The 22,045-nt window shown below is 40.1% G+C and overlaps 1 protein-coding gene across 11 annotated transcripts in view; it reads right to left on the bottom strand.

Moving 5' to 3' along the window:
* DPH6 (diphthamine biosynthesis 6) overlaps window positions 1-22,045 on the bottom strand; it is a 239,179-nt gene that overhangs the window by 171,043 nt on the left and 46,091 nt on the right. For all 11 annotated transcript variants that reach the window (XR_012764649.1, XR_012764646.1, XR_012764645.1 and 8 more), the window contains exons 4-5: window positions 6,891-6,964; window positions 4,678-4,796 (exon numbers count right to left, since the gene is read on the bottom strand). Coding sequence is in view for 6 of the 11 variants with exons in the window: in XM_075427387.1 (XP_075283502.1) it covers window positions 4,678-4,796; window positions 6,891-6,964 (193 nt within the window). In the remaining 5 variants the exon portion in view is untranslated. The remainder of the gene's footprint in view (window positions 1-4,677; window positions 4,797-6,890; window positions 6,965-22,045) is intronic.

Genomic DNA, 22,045 nt, shown 5'->3' with positions numbered 1-22,045 from the left:
GTAGTTCTCTGCCGGATCACCCAGCTGCAGTCACACAACCATGAGAGCTTTTACAGAGGCAGAAGCAAGTAGAGACTTGTGGTTTGGAAGAGTCAGCTAGAACGGGGAAGGAAAGAAGAACCTTTTGGCAGCAACTCACTATTAGAGCAGTTTATCTGTAACACTAAATTAGACCCTCAGGAGCTTAACCAGGAAATGTGTGGCGCTAGTTCTTTTTTAACGTATGACTTCATACAGAAATCTTACCTCCATTAAAATTAATGGGAGTCTGGCTATCAATTTCAGTCAATAAGGATTTCACTTCTGTATGCTAATGGCATGCAAATAATAAACAATAATGCATACACCTAGTGGTTAAATATAAATAATAAAAGCTAAAGGTACTGATCTCATTATACTGAGAAGTAACACTCTCTCTTTTTAAACAAAAAGCTGACATACAAAAACACAGGCATCCCTAAACTACCAGCTTTTCAGAGCATTCTATGTACAGCAGGAGTATACCAATTTTCTTGACCTTGTGCAGCAAGCATCAAGATCTTCTCACAGCAAGGGAGACTCTAGTTAAATATACGTACTTTGGACAGCTCCTTTCAGAAAAGGAACTTAAGGATTTGTTGACAGACAGACAAGACAGCAATGGCTCCCCAAGGACTCGTTACTCCACTGTCAGAGGCAAATAGCCTGGGTAAGCAACTAGGGCCCACACCATCTCAAAATTTAGGCTTCCACAGCCCCTGTGATTTCAACTTTACCCATGGCTGAGCATGCAGATTGTCCAGAAGCACTTATAGTAGCCGGATCCACATGATAAAGGATGCAGCCATGGCATAAGAGCCCCATTTCAAATGTAGGCTGAGGACCACAAGCTGATCAGCCCTGATACAAACTTTCAGCTCTTATTATAGTCCAACAGTTGAACAGCGTTATGGTATCACTTCTCTCCTCTGGTCCAAAGAACAGTTAGAAGTTAGAAATGTAATTTAACCATGAAAGAGTTTTTTTCAACTTAGTATTCCTGTTATTTCATCTCCTAATTACAATGTCTTTCCAAGTATTTAATTGAATAATAAATCATTACTTTACTATAACCAAACTGGGAAGAAGCTGTAACGTATGAAATAAATAATGCATATTAATCCCTTAAAAGACAGAAATTTGAGCTTAAATTCTGATGTTGACCAAAACATTGAAGAAGCAATTTTGTTTCCCCAGATTCTCAGGCTAACAATATGCATTCACAATACTTACTGAAAGCGAACATTACTCTTAAAACTTCAGGAAAAACTAGAATCACTGAGGACAAATTGCTTTAACTGCATGACAAAAACAATTTCAACTATATTCTCATATATATGAGAACTGAAGGTTGTCATATTTTAAAATGTATAATTGAGCTTAAATTTTAGTGTTAATTCTTAACAAGATTTAGGTATAGATAACTACATAAGTAAAGTAAAAACAAATAAAACTCAATGCTCAGTTTTTACTGAGGATCACACAGTGAGGAACCCAAAGATTCCTTCCAAATATAACCTGCCTCCTTCTCTCGCTGCCACCTCAGTATTACACCTTGTGCTGCGGTAGAAGCAATTTGCTTTAGAACATGGCACAGGTTAAGACTAGTACATAAAGTCACCGAGACTAAAAGTTGAATCTGTTACATGCATACTTTGCAAGTTAATTAGCATTTTAATCTGTAAAATGTGTCCAGAGCGCAAGGACACCAAAAAAGCATTTTATGATTGTCCTATATTACATTGTCTCATATAAACAATGGATATTACTAGAATTTCAGGCATACACATGTTAAAAACAACCAATACCTGCTTCTATTTTAGCTATTACTGAGTAACCTCATTTTGACTTTCTGGGATTTCCACTGAACAGGGGTGTATTTAAAATATAAAAGTATCACGCACGATGCAGGTATCTTTAGCAACAAGAAAATGGCACCGAAGATGAACATGCGTAAGCACAAATTTTTTTTTTTTTTTTATTGCCCAGGTTTGCTGCTAGATCATGGAATGTTTTTCTCTTATCATTAAAGTCTCTGAAATACACTTTGAAGGAAAGAAAGCTGATCTACTTACAGATCAACAGAAGGCATGTGAAGAAGGCTTGCTAACAATACCTCTTTTGCATGTAAGTGAAAGCAATTGGTATCCCATCTGGAAAAGCACACTACGCTGAGACAGAAAACTCTTGCCACTGGCAAAGTTTATGGTATTAATTTGTAGTGGTGGATTTAGGGAAATGTACTAAACTAATGCTCATTTAGTTGCATAATTATGTGTTTTCTACGAGGAACGACAGGCTTTTACCTTGCCTATACTGGCACTGAGTCAATGGAAAACAGGACAAGGCGGGTGTACAGTGTACCAGCACTGATAAATGTCAAGCTAAGTAACAGATTTGTTCCTTGCATTAACACCTGTACAATGTACTATCTAATGCATCACCCTTCAGACTCTTAAATCCGTTATTTTAAATATTTTCATTGCAATTTAACTTTGATTATTAATCTAAGGCAAAAAGTTAAATTGTATCTTATCTCCTTTGCCACTTGATATGTTAAACAGCCTTCATACCTTAAATCCACTTTAATAAGGCATGCAATTATTAAAGCATTATGGAATGGCCCCAGAGCACACAAGCTCCATTAAACTTGCTTACATCTAATTATATCTGCCTGAGGCAGGTGAGAAATTGACTCTGATAAGATCTTTCTTTTACCTGTAGCCAAAAATATAAAAAGGAAAAAAATCTCGTAGTGATTTTCTATCTAACTGCTATCTACAAGCATTTATGGTATTCACTCCTTCAATGAATAGCCCACAAAGCACTCTTTGTATAGTAACTAGTGCATTTTCAGGTTTTTTTAAGACTGTAGAATAGAAAAGACAAGCTTATCTTGCTTCAGGCGTAAGACAGATCATCAATGATATCTTCTTGTGAAACAGCTTTCTCTATTATTTAAACGATGTATTTTCTTTAACATTTTTCAAATAAATTTTAAATATCATTTGCTTGTTTCATTTTGTGGTTTTTTTGTTTTCCTTTTCAGAATTAGTTTCCTTCAATTGTACAAAATTTAGTGAAAACAACCTAAACTTGATGAATAATTCTGATGTGAAAAAGCATATTAATAGTCATTGTGGATTTTAATTTTTTTCTTTATGTCAGCATAAGCAATGAAAGCATTCTATTTTATGGAAAAATAGCATAAATATAAAAATGTACTTTACATGGCCTTAAAACTATTCCTTCATTATTTTTTTTTTCCAATTCAAAAAAGAAGTGTTTTATAGCAGAAAATACAGCATTCAACTATGTATTTGTAACTAGGCTTCCAAAGTTCAGGAAAATGGCTACTAAATTACATTGCTTGTTACCTATAAGTGAAGAAGGGAATGGGGTATTGCTAATCATTCTAATCTCACTATGAACACTAGCAGATCTTAGAGAACAATACAGTGAGACCATCATAGTGATAACGTAAAAATGAGTTAGGAACTATACCAGCTAAAGAGGAACAAATAAATTAAAAAAATAACTAATTAATTAAAAAAAAAATCTCATAGAATTAATCTAAAGGGATTAGAATTCAATTCTTGGTTAATATTTAGGAGAAATTACTTTATTATAAAGCATTCTTTAAAGGGCAGACATTAGGAATTTGATGTGAAAGTCACCCAGATAAACAAGTCATTGGACTTCTAATGCAAGGTTATACAACACAATTTTTCAAACATACATCTTTAGCCACCAATGCCACTGATCGTCTCGTACTATACTAGCCATTCTTCGGTCCAATGGACTGCAAACCTACAGTCAACCCAAAAAGAAAAGGTCCTTTGGTCACACTTTATGCTTAAGACCTCATTTGATACTCTTAAATGAAAAACTGCAGAGGCCTGCAATGAACATATTGTACCATTAGTACGTTTCTTATGTACTTTTTACGGTTACAGAGCATGTCATTCCATAAGACTTCCTATAGAACGTCATTTGACCTTATCTTTACATTCAAACAATAAAGAGACAGGTTATCTCTCAGACTGATTTGCTTCATTACACAAACCTCATTTTACATATTTGACAATGAAAAGACATGTTAATTTTCTGGTGTAGTAAACAACTACATTGTAAGTATCATTTATTTAAAGGCAATGATGAACTATTTCTGTTTGCTATATGCTTTACCAACTCAAAGACTGTTGTTACACAAAATGTTTTGGCCTCATAATCACATCTTGTTTGATGTTAATTTGCTGTATTTCTATTAAAACTTTCACGGGTGTCTAGCCACCAGTCTGCATCATTTATAAATGACAATACTGTGAACCACTGAATTATGCATGCATCTTTACTGCAAATCAAAACCAAAGTAGAACAAAAAAATTACAAAAGGAATTCAATGAGTACGCTAGGAAGCATTACTTTCCATCTTTTCCACGTCTACTGTAAGAATGCACTGCAAACAGGTAAATTAATTCAGACATCATGACTGTTATTCAGCCATGTAATTATTAAAAATTTTCTTCATATTAACATTTCTTATCCTAAAATATAGAACAAAATTTCTATTTTTCTCGTTATGTTGTTACATAAATACTAAAAATTTGTCCATGGGAAGTTTCAGTAGACAATATTGCTCAGCACCTGAATACATACCAAAAGCTGCCACTTTTATGATTATGGCTTGAATGTTGGATGATATCATTTCTTTAAGCAGTATTTCCTGGTTCCGACGCCACAGGTAAGCTAAAGGCTGAAGATTAACTCTTCTGCATCTTAAAAACAAACAAAAAACTGGATAAAGCCAAGCATTATTCTTTTACACAGCATGATTCATGTAAAATTAAAGAAAATTAATTTCTCTGATTTCCTAGCTTTAAATAATTTCTTCTACAACTTCAATGACAATACAATCTATACCTAGATTTCAGTATATATATATATATTCTAATATTAATAAATAAATAAGCCTGTTCCGACAATAATTCATCTATGTAAGAAAGATGTAACTCACAAATATAAACAGATTTGCATCTGAACATAAGTAAAACCATGAGAAAACACATTCCTGAACATTCAGGGATACAAAAACATTAACACCTTGGGAAGTTATCATTTTTTATGAACACAACTAAGGCAAGAGTTACTGCTCTATGATACTTGCAGCCCATGTCGCTAGTACAATACGCTGAATTTGTTACGTTCAAACCTGTGATTTGGATCAACAGCCAAGGAAAAGAAACATTCAGCAAAACGTATATAGCTTGTGACACAAAGTAACGATTTGTTAAAGTAAATTTAATTATTTGTTTTGATACATATCATATTTAGTCAGCATTTGATATACAGCATTTGATTGTTTATCAAATTAGAGAACCACTAATTTGCACTATTGATAGGTAACCCTTCTGCAAATCATCAGGTACCATCAGTTGGTGATAAAATGCGTAATGACTAGTTCCTGAAAAACTTAAAAACATTTAACTATGCACTAGCTCAGAGCACTCAAAAATCACATTTCTTTGTCAGTTATCATTGTTTATCTAATATATGGGCTTTCTTCCATATGTTAAGCTAGACCCATTAGTATCAAGACTTCATATTTAAATGGATGTTTAATGTTGACATGTAAATCCGTAGTTAGCAGCCTCATAATCTGATTGGTTTTGTTATTACTTTCATATATTTTAGCAGACCACTAAATTGTGAAATTAACAGACATACTTAGCAATTCAGAATGTGAAGTAGTTCATTTAGGTGCCTAACTTTAGCTATCGAATTGGCTGACTCCAAGTACCTGGGATGGTTTATGTGAAATGACTTCATGGTAAGGGGTAAACCTACAGATCAGTGTAAAATTTTTTTACCACTGAACAGCCTTGAAATTAATCAGGTCTGTTTGAAATACTGTGATGTCCTGTCAATCTTCTGGCTGTACTAAAAGGCCTGAAACCCACAATCAACAAAAGAAATCTTTTTTAACATATCTAATAACATGATCAGGCAGTCATTAAAATGTTTTAAGTGTAAGGGAAAAAAAGAAGAAAGGAGCTATTTCTGACTGCAATTTACCTATGTAAAGTATAAAGAAAACACCCATGCTGTGTAACTCGCTGATGTGAGTCTAGCTGGCACAGCATTAACTTCATCATTCTTACAGTTCATAAGGTATTCCAGATACTTGCTTTTATCAGCAACAAATAACTAATGAACTCAAGGTGGTTTTGCATTTCATCAGACATATATAGTGAAAATTTTCTTCCAGACCCAAATCAAATCTTGACCTATATAACACACACAATTCCCATTACATCTGGACTCTTAAAGTATCATGATCCATCTAGACTTAAAGAGTGTGCACAGAAGAAATGACAAATGAAAGCTCCTGATTAATGACAACAGATGTTAGATTTTAAAGAAGGGAAGATATGCACATAAGGATTCTCTTGTATTTAATTCCTGATAACAAGTCACAGAATGTTCCTCTATATTAAAAACCTGTTGAAAAACAGAGATACCTGACCCCAGCACCACAGTCACTGGAATTGAGTGAGCTTTCAGTTGAAATCAAAGATCTGAACTTACTCAACTTACTCAACATTTTCATATCAAAACTCTAACAGATCCACAAGAGACCTGAAAAGCAATCCAGTATAGTCTCTACTGGGTTTTTACTAATGAACACATAGTTCCAGAAAGCGAAAAAAAAAAAAAAAGAAAGAAAGAAAAACAAGGTACTTATATTAACAAATCGAATTAATTGGGTAACACAGAAAGCAACTGTCTCCACTCCAGAACTTGAGTTACAAAACAAACAAGTAAAGCACTTTCCAGAACGTGGATATTAATAAAGATTAATATTTTCTTACACATCTTCAACTCGAACTCTCTGGTAGTCAGAAAGAATGGCTCCCACAGATACACCCTCCACTCCTTCTTTGTCCTGAAAAAAGACAAGGAATACTAAAGATAGCAGTATATGCTGGCCTAAGCAACAGAGATTCAGTGCCTCTACCAGCAGAATCAACCAAGAATAAATCTTTATCCCTGTGCCCAGTACATGGAACTGAACAGACTGGAACGCAGATCTTGCACAGAAGAGAGCAGCACAGCTGACCTACTATGTGGTTATTATTCTTAAAACAGCACTCGACTACTCGACTCAAGTACCATTCTACAGGAGAAATAACCACGGTAACTGAAAAGTACCAAATTTAACAGCTTATCCTGAAGTTTTCCTGACATCCTGAAAATTACTTCCAGCTCTTCACTGTAACTGAGACACTAGCTACAAATAAGTATCAGCAATATACAATCATGAGGATTAATTAAACTGTTAGCATTTGTCACAATATGCAGCACAAGAGGGTGTGAGATTACCCTTCTTATCCTAAAATCAGAACAAGAAAACTCGCAGGCAACATACTCAATGCCACCTTCTAAAAATTCTGCTATAAAAACAGGTTTTCCAAGACATATTTTCTGTTTCATTTCAATTACCTAAGCCAATAATTCTTCACTTTTTCTTGTAAACACACTGAGAATGTAACATTTGAAAATACACATACTTAACAATATTCATGAGCTCTAGCATTTTAAAGTTGCTTGAGTCCCAATAAATATCCTGAATTTAATTTCTTTTCCTAAAATTGCTCCAGCTAGACTTCAGTTAAAGTTGTTTTGCTGTTTAACCAAGGTTGATCTTAACTACACAGCATGACTTACCTTCTGGACCTGCTCAGTTAGACAGTAATCCTGTGAAGTTTGCAGTAAGATTTTACCATAAAATTTTCAACTGTATACCTAGGTATGAATTTCAAAATCAAATCAGTCTTTGCCTGCCACGGTACTTGAATTAAAATTAATTTTCGGTTTCTTATCAATAAAACTATGCAGAAGGTGTTTTATTCATCATTAGGGAAAAATTTCCTGGTTTATGTCTGTCTGGGATATTCTTTCCTCAATCTATCCTCTTCTTCTTCAGTTCTCATCTCATATTTGCCAAATCAAAGTTCTAAGTTATTCATATCCACGTATACTTCTAATTTGAGTCACTGTATTTATCAAAATTCCTAGCTATAAAAATCCTAAAATTTTATCACTGTTCAATTTACGTACTTCTACACATCATTAATGGATTTATCATTTAATATGAAACTTAATGCCAAATCATACAGAATTCATGTTGATGCTTCTCACCTATCCAGAAGTAATAGTACTGATAAAAATTAATTTTAGCTTATCTGTCACTTGTTCATTACCCACTACCAGTATTATCATTATTGTTTCTATTATCTAGACAATATTAGTTTTGCTTCTCTTTGAGCTCTGTGCAACAATGTTTCAAAGTTCTTTTCAGAATAAAGATAAATCACAGACATTTCAATTTACTCAACTCTTTCATCTAGAATTGAATTTCTTAAAAAAAAATTAACACAGTTACTTAAGTAGAGTTTTCTTTAAATAAATTTGTTAAAATTGTGCATGAAGCCTTCTTGGACCTTCAAGTACATTTCAATGTTTTCCCCATATTCTTTTGTTTCATGCAATTTTCATCTGCAGTTTACCTGTACTGCTACAATTGCACTTAAATTGCATTCTTCAAAGTTCTTTTTATAAAAATTATAAAGTTGTCACGCAACAGTCTTGGAAAACATGACAGCCAAGTATTGTTTGTTTGTATTTTTATGTAAAAGAGTAACACTAACAATTCCTTTAAAATGTGCTCCATCACAACGTTCAGACATCATCCAACAGGTCCAGAAACATTACCTGTATTTCTGCTTATGTGAACAATTAATTATGTGAACAGGCAACGTGTTCTCAAAGATAATAATCATGAAGTGGTCCATGCAGAGGATCTGGCATCATGAACCGATACTATTAAACAATTAATAAATCAAATATTAGCTGTCTGTGCTTCCAAGTCACCACACATCTTTCTGTGTGAAGGAATGAAGCAGCCTCACTGTAATATATTTGTAATGGAATCACAGAATCAGAACGGCTGAAGCTTCTCAATTTTGCAAAGAAACTTGGGATTCCTGCTGTAAAGTGCATCCAGACTACCAGAGACTAGGACAACATATGGTAATAAAACTGAACGTCTTTATAGGGAGAGAAGTATTCAACTACATAAAGGAACATGGGAAGACAAAAACAGAAAAACACTGCAGAAAAACACCCGCATTTATGCGATCATAAAGCAAACAGGGGCTTCAGGGAAGAGTAAAACAGATTTAGCCTATGAACCAAGGAACAACAACAAAACCAAAACCCCAGAGCTTTTACAATCACCTCAATAGCTTCCCGGTGTTAGAGACACTGAACGTTCAAATTTTTTTTTTTGATGATGACTTCTTCATGCAAGGTAGCGTAACAACACAAATGATATGCCACGTCTAATATATCAAGAACTGCGGGATATACGTGAGGTTTCTAAAGCTACACACTGGTGCTTAGTTGCTGGTTGCCAGGTTAAACCACAACAACTGGCATTAGAGCTACGCTAGAAATCTGTTCAAACAGTAAGTATTTATTACTTCATGGAATACACTAAGTTCAATGATTACAATAAAAACAAGCAAAACCTGGGAAAAGGCAAAATAAATAATTATTCAAATTTTCAGATTATCAGAGTTGTTCATTAAATTAATGGCAGGTGAATACATTAGTGTTACATTCTACTAAACAGAGCTGACTCTAATCCAGTCTTTCCTTTTTTCAGATTCCATTAAGACACAAATCAGTTTGTTCTTATGAATAACCATGTGCAATAGAAAGTCACTAACTGATAGAATACCAACCACTAAACACACTGCATTTTTTAAGACCTTATACACATACAATAACAGTACAGTTGACCTTTGTGGCTGAATCCAACCACAGTATGTTGACATCAAGACACGCTTAATGATAAGACTGTGACCATTCCTTTAGATTTCAGGAACATTTTGCAACTACATTCTGCATGCTCCAATTTACAGGACTTCGCCAGGTAAAAAAAGTATTTTATGGTCACACAGTAAATAATTTTAACTATATTCAACTATATGTGTATATTACATATTTCATCCTACAGATCTTAAAGACATCCTTCTTTATGCTTACTTGATAGCTTTCTTTTTGTGTAGTTGGAAGATACACAATACACAGTCTTGCAAAGCATAGTCCTTAACCGTTAACATCCAGAAAATAATTTTGAACTTTTTTAAAAACCTCATTTCACTGTGATGCAAAGAGAAGCACTCTTTTCTGATCCATGCAAATCTCATCTCTCAGACTGCCATCACAGCTGCAATTAGTACTACCATCTACTGGAAGAATAACAGCAGTCAAAGGAATCAAATCACACCACTTAACATTACAGTACTTTTCTGATAGCAGGTCCATGCACAAGATCAGCTATAAAAAAGCTTTAATGATTCTAATAGTGAGATATTTCAGAAAGAACTGGTACAAAATAATCTACTGGACATAATATTCACATTAAAAGGTAGAGAGGATATGTTTAAGTAATTTTTCTAAAGTCCTTGTAAGAATGAGATGTACAATTATCTTTTATTAATAGATCTTTTTTAAGAAAAAAATGATTAACAATAAATAATTAAAACCAACTACATTTTTAAAATACTGTTTTAAAAAAGGGACTCTTCCCTGCCACAAATTCAAAGACTGAGACATAACTGATCTTCTGGAAACAGAATGCAGCAATGCAAATAACGCCTGCAGTGGCCCTGGTTTTCCTATCTTAAACTCTGAATTTTACCCTTTGGCAAACGACAGTCACTACCATGGAACTAAACTCTGAGATCTTATAGTCTCACAGATAATAAACAGAGGTGACCACACTTATAATCTACTTCCATTTAAGGACTCGGCATCAAAAATATCAATTTAAAAATACTGTTTGAATGCACACGTTTTTAAGCTTTTATTGAGTATTAGCAGCAACAATTTTTAAAAGCAGGAGAGCTTGGAGCTCACCGTTTAAGCACAGAATCCCAACACTGTCACTACTTAACAGCACTGGATTTATTTTATGCATCTGTCTATTGTGTGTAATATCATTATGCTGCAAAGCAAAACAAATACAATACAATTTGAAGTTATTCTGAATATTTATTCTTACTCTAATTTTCAACAGTTAAGTTTAAAAACTTTTTCAGCATAAAATTGTATTTCCTGCAGTTCTTACACACAATAGGAGGTTTTGTTTTGTTTTGTTTTGTTTTTTTGCTAACAAGTTCACTTGAAACATTCAGGGCTTTTCCTGGCTCTTTCTGCTGAAAAGTTATACGTAATTAAAAGTGTTCGGCCATAGTGGCTGGATACGGAATGGTATTTCGGAAAAAAAATTCAGTATATGTTTTCCAAACACTTGGGGAAAGTTCTCATCCAATGTCCTATCACAGAGTTTTTTTCTATCTATTTCTTGATTAAAAAAATGTGTGCTCAGATATTCTGGAAAACCAGTCACTAAAGACCATTTAATAACAACTTTCATTGTTCAGTTCTAAGTTACCAGAGACAAACTACCCCATCACCTAAGTTCAGTAAATAACATTTTTGAAGTGTCTGACACAAACATACACAAGGCTGTACAACTGTTGTCTCACCACTAGATTAATCTCCATGGCTACATAAATACAAATATCATACACAATGTCCACATTCTTTTATCATAGAATCATAGAATGGTTTGAGTTGGAAGGGAATTTTAAAGATCATCTAGTCCAAGCCCCTTGTGATGGGCAGGGCTACTTTCCACTGGATCAGGTTGCTCAAAGACCCATCCAACATGACCTTGAGCACTTCCAGTGATGAGACATCCACAACTTCTCTGGGCAACCTGTTCCATAACACATACACTTCTCTTTTCTCACCAAAACAAATAATATATTTACTGTTATCATCATCATCTTTATTACAGTGCACTGCAAATCTGTTGTTACCACAACAGTTTCCAATTTATACATACTATTCTTTCTCTAAGAATGAGAAACAAATAGTTGTATCAGATAAGATGACAGTAACTGTATCAGAAATTTCAAAAAAAGATGTGATTCTCATAATAAACAAATACGCTGACAAACGAATACCAGTAGGACTTCCTTTCATGATTATCCAAATACACAAGTTCACAGAATCGCCTGTTCATCCATGAAGATGGCAACTGACTTGCCCGATACATTTCTTCACAAGCTCACAGAGCAATAAACATGGTGGCTTTTTTAATTCATTCTGTTTTTTAAGCTGTCACAAAATAGAGACATCGGCAAAGACACACAATAAGAAGACTCCACAAAATTCAAGAGAAAAGTGCCTGGAAGTAGAGACTTTGGTTTCCTGTTCTTATACAAACACAATACTACTTCTATACTATAATGAACTGCTTCGCAGACCTATTTGGAATTTAAAAAATTCTAGTCCTGAATACTAGGATCTTTCAAAATCATACTATGCTAAAGGAGTTAAAAAAGACATTATAATCTTTAAGGTCACAGAACTTCTATTAAGCAACTGCTGGAAAAATGGCCCAAACTTGAAATTTAAATAGCAAGCAAATTACTCACAGGTTTTGTTTTGGGAGTTCGTTTTTTTCCAGTTACGCATACCTGTAACACATATAGAGGGTGGATGTGCATATCTATGACTGCATACATATATAGACACACAAACACATAAATATGCATGTATGTGAGGGCTACAAAAATGATCCGAGGGCTGGAGCACCTCTCCTATGAGGACAGGCTGAGAGAGTTGGGCTTGTTCAGCCTGGAGAAGAGAAGGCTGCGGGGAGACCTGATTGCAGCCTTTCAGTACTTAAAGGGAGCCTATAGGAAAGATGGGGACAATCTTTTTAGTAGAGACAACAGTGACAGGACGAGGGGTAATGGTTTTAAACTGAGACAGGGTAAGTTTAGTTTGGATATAAGGAAGAAATTCTTTACAATGAGGGTTGTGAAACACTGGAACGGGTTGCCCAGAGAGGTAGTGGAGGCCCCATCCCTGGAAACATTCAAGACCAGGTTGGACAGGGCTCTGAGCAACCTGATCTAGTTAGTGGTGTCCCTGCTCACTGCGGGGGGGGTTGGACTAGATGACCTCTAGGGGTCCGTTCCGACTGTCCTGGGTTTGGCCAGGACAGGGTTAATTTTCACCGGAATCCAGGAAGGGGCACAGCCGGGGGGTGGGGGCTGACCCCACCTGGCCAAACAGAGCCCAGTATTCCATACCATGTGACCTCACGCTGGGTTCCAGTGGGGGGGGGGCGGCACGGCGGGAACGCACTCGCGGCTTGGGGGGGCGCGGCGCCAGTGCTGTTCGGGAGAGCAGCTGTCTGGGTTGTATGGTTCATTGTTGTGTTTTCTCCTTATTTGTACCGTTGTTGTTCCTGTTCCCTCTGTTTGCTGTTCTGTTAAACTGCCCTTATCCCAACCCACCGGTTTCTGCCTCTTTCTTTTCATTCTCCTCCACACGCCGGCGGGGGGAGGGGCGGCCGCGTGGCGCTTTTGTTGCCGGCGGCAGCCGAAACCAAAACATTAAATTGGCGCCCAACGTGGGGCAGGGATAACGGCAGGGCTGAGCAGCGGGTGTTAAAACTGCTTTCATAGATTTTGTTAAAATTTATTATACGCATTTACTGTGTTAGTTAAGTCACCGGTAAAAATGTTTCTGACTTTGATCAAATATCTCTGCTACGTAAATCCTTACTTGCTGTATGTGTTTGCGGCCGTGCTGTTTGTTACCTCGGGAAAAAAGATCAGGATAATGATTTTGCTGTACTGTATGATATTGACTTATGATATGATAACATCACTGTGCATGAAATTAGGCTTGTATTTGCATGCGGCACTGCAGTCATTTCCGTACCTCGGATCCTATGTCTTAGAATTTGTTAGTAATCAAACCCAGTCTGTGGGGAAAACCGGAGGGGATACCTTCCCCCACTCTTTTGCCCCCCCCCCCTCTCCTTCAGCCTGGTCCTTACAGCTTTCTTTCGAGAATTTTGAGTACCCGTGGGATGCTCAGGCCAGCACTCTCCTTTTGTTCTGCCTCCTGAATGGGTTTCAGCTTTTGTTTAGGGTTAAACAAGTCGTTAAGAACATCGTGCAGAGACCTGCCCCGGGGCCGGATAGCTGTGAGTGGCTGGGTGTGTGGGACAGCATGGGCAAGTACCTAGGGCAGTGGGCACCTCCGGTGTTTTTTAAACTCACCCCTGAACAAATACAGAATCCAGACAGTCTAGTAAAATATCTGCAAAAAGTGTGCTGCCACCCGGGGAACTCCAGAGAGACACAAATCACCGCAACGTGCTGGGGTCTGGCCCATGCCTATCCAGCTGCCTTGTTCAACACTGTTCAGTGCCTTAAAGGGGAAAGGGGGGGAATCGAAGTGGCAGGCACTGCGACTGGCGCTGCCCCCCCAGCCGGCCCTGCAGCCCCTCCAGCCCAGCAGGCAGTCACAGCCCCCCTGACTGGCACTGCCGCTGCCACCGCTGCAGGGTCTGCCTCGGTTTCCCCGGCAGGCACAGCAGCTGCTCCAGCCCCAGCTCCAGCTGCAGGCAGCGCGGCTGAGCCCAATGACCAACCTGTGCCGGTAGCAGTCGCCCCTGTAAAACTAAAGAAAGATGCAAAGAGAGCAGATCGCTCCGGGAGGGATGACGATGAGCCAGGGTCATCACGGGACATTGAGACAGAGATCATCACCCGGTCCCTGTCCCTGGGCGAGCTGCGAGACATGTGGAAAGATTTCAGCCACCAGCCAGGCGAGCACATTGCCACCTGGCTGCTGCGGTGCTGGGATAACGGGGCCAGCAGCTTGGAGTTAGAGGGCAAGGAAGCCAAGCAGCTGGGATCCCTGGCCAGGGACGGGGGCATTGACAAGGCCATTGGGAAAAAGGAACAAATCCTCAGCCTCTGGAGGAGACTTCTGTCAGGCGTGAGGGAGAGGTACCCCTTCAGTGAGGATTTTGTATGCTACCCTGGCAAGTGGACGAATATGGAAAGGGGTATTCAGTACTTGAGGGAATTAGCTGTGCGGGAGCTGGTTTACTGTGACACAGACGATGAGCAGGTACCCACAGACCCAGATGAACTCCAGTGCTCACAATCCATGTGGAGAAAGTTTGTGCGGAGCGCACCCTCCTCACATGCCAACTCACTGGCAGTTGTAAACTGGAAAGGTAAAGACGCACCAACAGTGGATGAGGTGGCTGTCAGACTCCGCCAATACAAGGAAAGTCTCTCTTCCTCCCTTGTCTCAGCTGTGGAGAAACTGGTCAAGCGACTAGACAGGAATATGTCCTACTCCCCACCTGTACGGGCCAGTGTCTCAGCTATTAGGGGCAGGCGTTTCTCTGCTCAGGAGAGGGAATACAGAGGCTATACACCCCGGGGCACCCTGTGGTTCTACTTGCGTGACCACGGAGAGGACATGAGGAAGTGGGATGGAAAACCCACCTCAAGTCTAGAGGCACGAGTGCGTGAGTTGCGAGGTAAAACAATCACAAAAGGGGATTCTGTTAGGAAAAATGCTGCTCCAGTTTCCAGCAGCCAGCTCTCCAGACCACGTAGACAGTTTGACCTTGATTCCGATCCTCTGGAGGGGACCTCCAAGTCATTTTTACAGCAGGTGAGCAGCAAATTCTCTGACGAGGATTAGAGGGGCCCTGCCTCCAGCCAGGTGGAGGAAAGGGACAACCGTGTTTATTGGACGGTGTGGATTCGGTGGCCTGGCACATCAGATCCACAACAGTATAAAGCTCTAGTGGACACTGGTGCACAGTGTACTTTAATGCCATCAGAGTTCAAAGGGTCAGAGTCCATTTGCATTTCGGGAGTGACAGGGGGGTCCCAAGAGCTGAGTTTACTGGAGGCTGAAGTGAGCCTCACTGGGCAGGACTGGCAGAAGCACCCTATTGTAACTGGCCCCGAGGCTCCGTGCATACTTGGTACAGACTATCTTAGGAGAGGCTATTTCAAGGACCCAAAGGGGTATCAGTGGGCTTTTGGCATAGCTGCTGTGGAGACGGAAGAAATTAAACAGCTGTCCATTTTGCCTGGTCTCTCGGAGGATCCTTCCGTTGTGGGGTTGCTGAGGGTTGAAGAACAACAGGTGCCAATCGCAACCACAACGGTGCACTGGCGACAGTATTGTACCAACAGAGACTCCCTTCTCCCCATTCATCAGCTGATCCGCCAGCTGGAGAGTCAAGGAGTGATCACCAAAACTCACTCACCCTTTAATAGTCCCATATGGCCAGTGAGAAAATCTACTGGAGAGTGGAGACTGACAATAGACTACCGTGGCCTGAATGAAGTCACACCACCACTGAGTGCTGCCGTGCCAGACATGCTAGAACTTCAATATCAGCTGGAGTCAAAGGCAGCCAAGTGGTACGCTACAATTGACATCGCTAATGCATTCTTCTCCATCCCTTGGGCAGCAGAGTGCAGGCCACAGTTTGCTTTGACCTGGAGGGGCATCCAGTACACCTGGAATCGACTGCCCCAGGGGTGGAAACACAGTCCCACCATTTGCCATGGACTAATCCAGACTGCACTGGAAAAGGGTGAAGCCCCAGAACATCTGCAGTACATCGATGACATCATTGTATGGGGTGACACAGCGGAGGAAGTTTTTGAGAAAGGGGAGAAAATAGTTCAGATCCTTCTGAAAGCTGGTTTCACCATTAAGCGAAGTAAAGTCAAGGGACCTGCGCAAGAGATCCAGTTTTTGGGAATAAAATGGCAGGATGGGCGCCGTCAAATCCCAATGGATGTCATCAACAAAATAGCAGCTATGTCTCCACCAACCAGCAAAAAGGAAGCACAGGCCTTCTTAGGTGTTGTGGGTTTTTGGAGGATGCACATCCCAAATTACAGCCAGATTGTAAGTCCTCTGTACCACATGACCCGGAAGAAGAATGATTTTGAATGGGGCCCTGAGCAACGACAGGCATTTGAACAGATTAAACGGGAGATAGTTCATGCCGTAGCCCTTGGTCCAGTCCGGTCAGGGCAAGATGTTAAAAACGTGCTCTACACCACAGCCGGGGAGAATGGCCCAACCTGGAGTCTCTGGCAGAAAGCACCAGGGGAGACTCGAGGTCGACCCCTGGGGTTCTGGAGCCGGGGATACAAAGGATCCGAGGCACGCTATATTCCCACTGAAAAAGAGATTCTGGCAGCATATGAAGGCGTTCGAGCTGCTTCAGAAGTGGTCGGCACTGAAGCACAGCTCCTCCTAGCACCACGGTTGCCGGTCCTGGGCTGGATGTTCAAAGAAAGAGTCCCCTCTACGCATCATGCCACCGATGCTACGTGGAGTAAGTGGGTCGCTCTGATCACCCAGCGCGCCCGAATGGGAAACCCCAGTTGCCCAGGAATTCTGGAGGTAATCATGGACTGGCCAGAAGGCAAAGATTTTGGAGCATCGCCACAGGAGGAGGTGACATGTGCTGAAGAGGCCCCACTGTATAACCAGCTGCCAGAAGATAAGAAAACGTATGCCCTGTTCACGGATGGGTCCTGTCGCATTGTGGGGAAACAGCGGAGGTGGAAGGCTGCTGTATGGAGCCCTACACGACAAGTCGCGGAAACGGCCGAGGGAGAAGGTGAGTCCAGCCAGTTTGCAGAGGTGAAAGCCATCCAGCTGGCTTTAGACATTGTCAGTCGAGAGAAGTGGCCAGTGCTCTATCTTTACACCGACTCTTGGATGGTGGCCAATGCCTTGTGGGGGTGGCTGCAGCAATGGAAGAAGAACAACTGGCAGCGAAGAGGCAAACCTATCTGGGCTGCCCCATTGTGGCAAGATATTGCTGCCCGGCTGGAGCAGTTGGTTGTAAAAGTCCGTCACGTGGACGCCCACGTCCCTAAGAGTCGGGCCACTGAGGAACATCAAAACAACCACCAGGTGGATCAGGCTGCTAAGACTGGAGTGGCTCAGGTGGATCTGGACTGGCAACATAAGGGTGAACTCTTTATAGCTCGGTGGGCCCATGACACCTCGGGCCACCAAGGAAGAGACGCGACATACAGATGGGCTCGTGACCGAGGGGTGGACTTGACCATGGACACTATTGCACAGGTTATCCATGAATGTGAAACACGCGCTGGAATCAAGCAAGCCAAGCGGGTAAAGCCTCAGTGGTTTGGAGGACGATGGCTAAAATATAAATATGGGGAGGCTTGGCAGATTGACTATATCACACTGCCACAAACCCGCCAAGGCAAGCGCTATGTGCTCACAATGGTGGAGGCCACCACCGGATGGCTGGAAACCTACCCTGTGCCCCATGCCACCACCCAGAATACCATCCTGGGCCTGGAAAAACAAGTCCTGTGGTGACATGGCACTCCCGAAAGAATTGAGTCGGACAACGGGACTCACTTTCGCAACAGCCTCATAGACACCTGGGCCAAAGAACACGGTATTGAGTGGGTGTATCACATCCCCTACCATGCACCAGCCTCTGGAAAGATCGAACGTTACAATGGGCTGCTAAAAACCACTTTGAGGGCAATGGGGGGTGGGACTTTCAAAAATTGGGATACCCATTTAGCAAAGGCCACCTGGTTGGTTAACACCAGAGGGTCCACCCACCGGGCTGGTCCTGCCCAGTCAAAACCTCAGCGCCCCGTAGAAGGGGATAAAGTCCCTGTAGTGCACATGCGGAACATGTTAGGGAAGACGGTTTGGGTTAATCCTGCCTCGGGCAAAGGCAAGCCCGTCCGCGGGATTGCTTTTGCTCAAGGACCTGGGTGTACCTGGTGCGTAATGCGGAAGGATGGGGAAGTCCGATGTATACCTCATGGGGATTTGATTTTGGGCGAGAATAGTCCATAAATAAATTGTACAAAGTTAATTGTTAAATAACCCTGTCACTGTCTGTTATCACTGTCATAATTGTTATATGTTGTACCAGTAGTAGCATAGTAAGAATCATCCAGATTAAAGAAGGATGGACTTTTTTGATGAAAACCTAGCAGAGCACAGCGATGATGGAACTGGACCTGGTTTTCAACAACTGGCATCCAGCAACTTCATCAAGATCAACATCTCCTGCAGACTGTGGGCATGGGCCGCACCAGATACGTCAGCCGTGAGCTCCGGATGCAGCAAGTGACCGCCCATCACCACACATCACCTCCCCTGCCACGGAAGACCACAACGACAGATGGAGCCTGAAGTCATGGCTTAAATGAACTCAACGGACACTTTAGAGTGATGATCCATAGACTAAGGGAATGATATCTGGAGAAAGGAGAAGTGGTGGTGATCAACTGGACAATGGGGGACCTGGGCATGACGTAGATGGCATGGAATAAGGGGTGGATAATATCCTGGGTTTGGCCAGGACAGGGTTAATTTTCACCGGACTCCAGGAAGGGGCATAGCCGGGGGGTGGGGGCTGACCCCACCTGGCCAAACAGAGCCCGGTATTCCATACCATGTGACCTCACGCTGGGTTCCAGTGGGGGGGGGGCGGCACGGCGGGAACACACTCGCGGCTTGGGGGGGCGCGGCGCCAGTGCTGTTCGGGAGAGCAGCTGTCTGGGTTTTATGGTTCGTTGTTGTGTTTTCTCCTTATTTGTACCGTTGTTGTTCCTGTTCCCTCTGTTTGCTGTTCTGTTAAACTGCCCTTATCCCGACCCACCGGTTTCTGCCTCTTTTTTTTCATTCTCCTCCACACGCCGGCGGGGGGAGGGGCGGCTGCGTGGCGCTTTTGTTGCCGGCGGCAGCCAAAACCAAAACACCGACCCAAAACTTTCTATGATTCTATGATTCTATATACACATATGTATACAATAGATCTTGAAGTTAGAAACAAAAGAACAGAAGACTATCACTGGCTGCTTGTTTACAAGCTACATGAAATCTGATTTAAATAATTATATACGAGATGTTCTGCACTTATTCTGGTTAATTTCCTTTCAAGATACATAGGTTTTAATCATCTTTTGAAATGGCAGTACATCACGTCATTTTTCAGTTGTCGTTAGCATTCACGTTTAAAGACTTTTGACAGGGAGTTATTCACCACCATCACTTTTCATTTAGTTCGTCTGATGGCAAAGAGCAAACAGAAACTTCCATCACTGACCAGACAGCAGCTTCCACAAGGAGAAACATCATTATACTTAATACATGCTTTGAAATGGGAGAACTAGTTAATATACTTACATACCATGAAATGGAATAAATTCAATCCCCCTATTCTGTATGGTTCAACCAAGCAAGGTTGGAGTGGCACAAATTCAAAAAGTAAGGAGATTTGAAGGGAAGAAGGATGGAGTACGAGGTACAACAGAAAAAAAAAAACTACACAGGTCTAACAACCTTCATAAACTCCTCAACTGGACAAAGTTTACATAAACCCTTGCTGCACAGTGTATTCAGCTGAGCACTCGAAGCATGCAAAGAGCAGTAATTGAAAACTAGTTCTTCACTGGATTCACTGTTTGGTATTGAAAGAGTTATTGGACATTTTGCAAACAGATAGGATTTTGTTCCATTCAGAGCTGATCGTGGTTAGCAGAGAATCAATCCCAGGATCAGTGGTGCCAAAATCTCGGGTTCCACACTTCAGCTTTGAATGTGGAATCTGATCTGATTTGATAGAAGCATGTTCACAAAACTTCAGTCTCAGCATGGGTAGAGCAGGCTGACATCTACAGGCTAAAGATTAGGGATCTTCACGGAAGCCAAGGAAGCAAATTTAGGAAAAATCTGGAAGAAAGATGTTAGGTGCTGCACCATATAAAAAGCAACAGAGAACAGAAAAATGTTCAGGAAAGTTAATATGGAAGGGTGTTTCTTTTCTTGGGTTGGGGTGGTATTTTGTTACTATTAAAGAAAACATCGAGTACTATTAATTTAAGAGATTATTTAAACTATGCAAAACTTTACTAATATGTCGCTAGTGCAATAGGTTAGTCTAAAGTAAAAATAAATTGCTTCTCTGAAATCAGATAATGCAGACAGCACTTCAATTCAGTACAGTATACTCTGTCACGAAGTATTACATCACAAAGCAGATAATGCATACAAAAAACCAGATGCTACACATAGATGTATACAGATGCTAACAATTTTTTTCCATATGACTTTTTAAAACTTCTTTTTCCCCCTTCAAAACTACCAAAATTACTAATTTTAAAAGGCAGGTATAAAAATCAACTTATAAAAAGCATCTAAATAACAAAATTTTAACAGCAGTATACAGCTTTTTTCTGTACATAGTTATTAGCTATGTTTTAACTGCAAGTGAAATTACATCACTATTACTTGTTTTGTTATAACCATTAATTTATCCCTATCCATAACATCAGTGAAGAATAATCTTCATAAACAATTGTGTTATAGCAGCAAATTGATCTTCGCAATTGTAACTCTACTAAAATGTACAAGTTATGTTTAAAGTTTCATAGTTCTCAAGTTATATATATGCATTTTTAAACAGTTTAATGAATAAAAATTCAAAATTGCTGCTCTCCGTGTATCATAAACTACTTTTAGCTGTATTTTCTATCAGAAAATAGCATAAAAAATTAAATAGTTTTGTGAAAGCTCCAAAACATCAGCACCGTTGAGTATGCTTACTGTTATGCTGTTGTTAAGGTGGCTCTGTAATATCCACGTACAATACTGACATACTGGTTCACAGCTGAAGTAAAATATAAACAGACATGTAAGAGTAATGCTAGCACACTGTGATTTCAATTGTGCTTTTTATTTCAGTGACTGAAATTCAATTGAGCATAGTGCCAGTAATTTGAGGAACGGTCTACATATACATTGCAGCACACAGTACTAGTAGAAGTATTCTACCAGTAAGTAAAATATTCATTGCACTAGTATTAGTACAGAGGTTTTCTTTAATTCCACATTTCAGTGTCTTTACCTGACCCTCTCAGAGTTCAGCAAAAAGAAAATCAGTGCTAATGTTTTCAATTTAATTAGTATATTACATGCACTGTAATTATTAATGGGAAATGTTATATTAATGAATGTAAAA

Source organism: Opisthocomus hoazin, chromosome 7 (genome assembly GCF_030867145.1).
Source record: "Opisthocomus hoazin isolate bOpiHoa1 chromosome 7, bOpiHoa1.hap1, whole genome shotgun sequence".
NCBI lineage: Eukaryota > Metazoa > Chordata > Aves > Opisthocomiformes > Opisthocomidae > Opisthocomus > Opisthocomus hoazin.
Note: the sequence above shows the minus strand (reverse complement) of the source record. Positions and strands in the feature narration are given on the sequence as shown.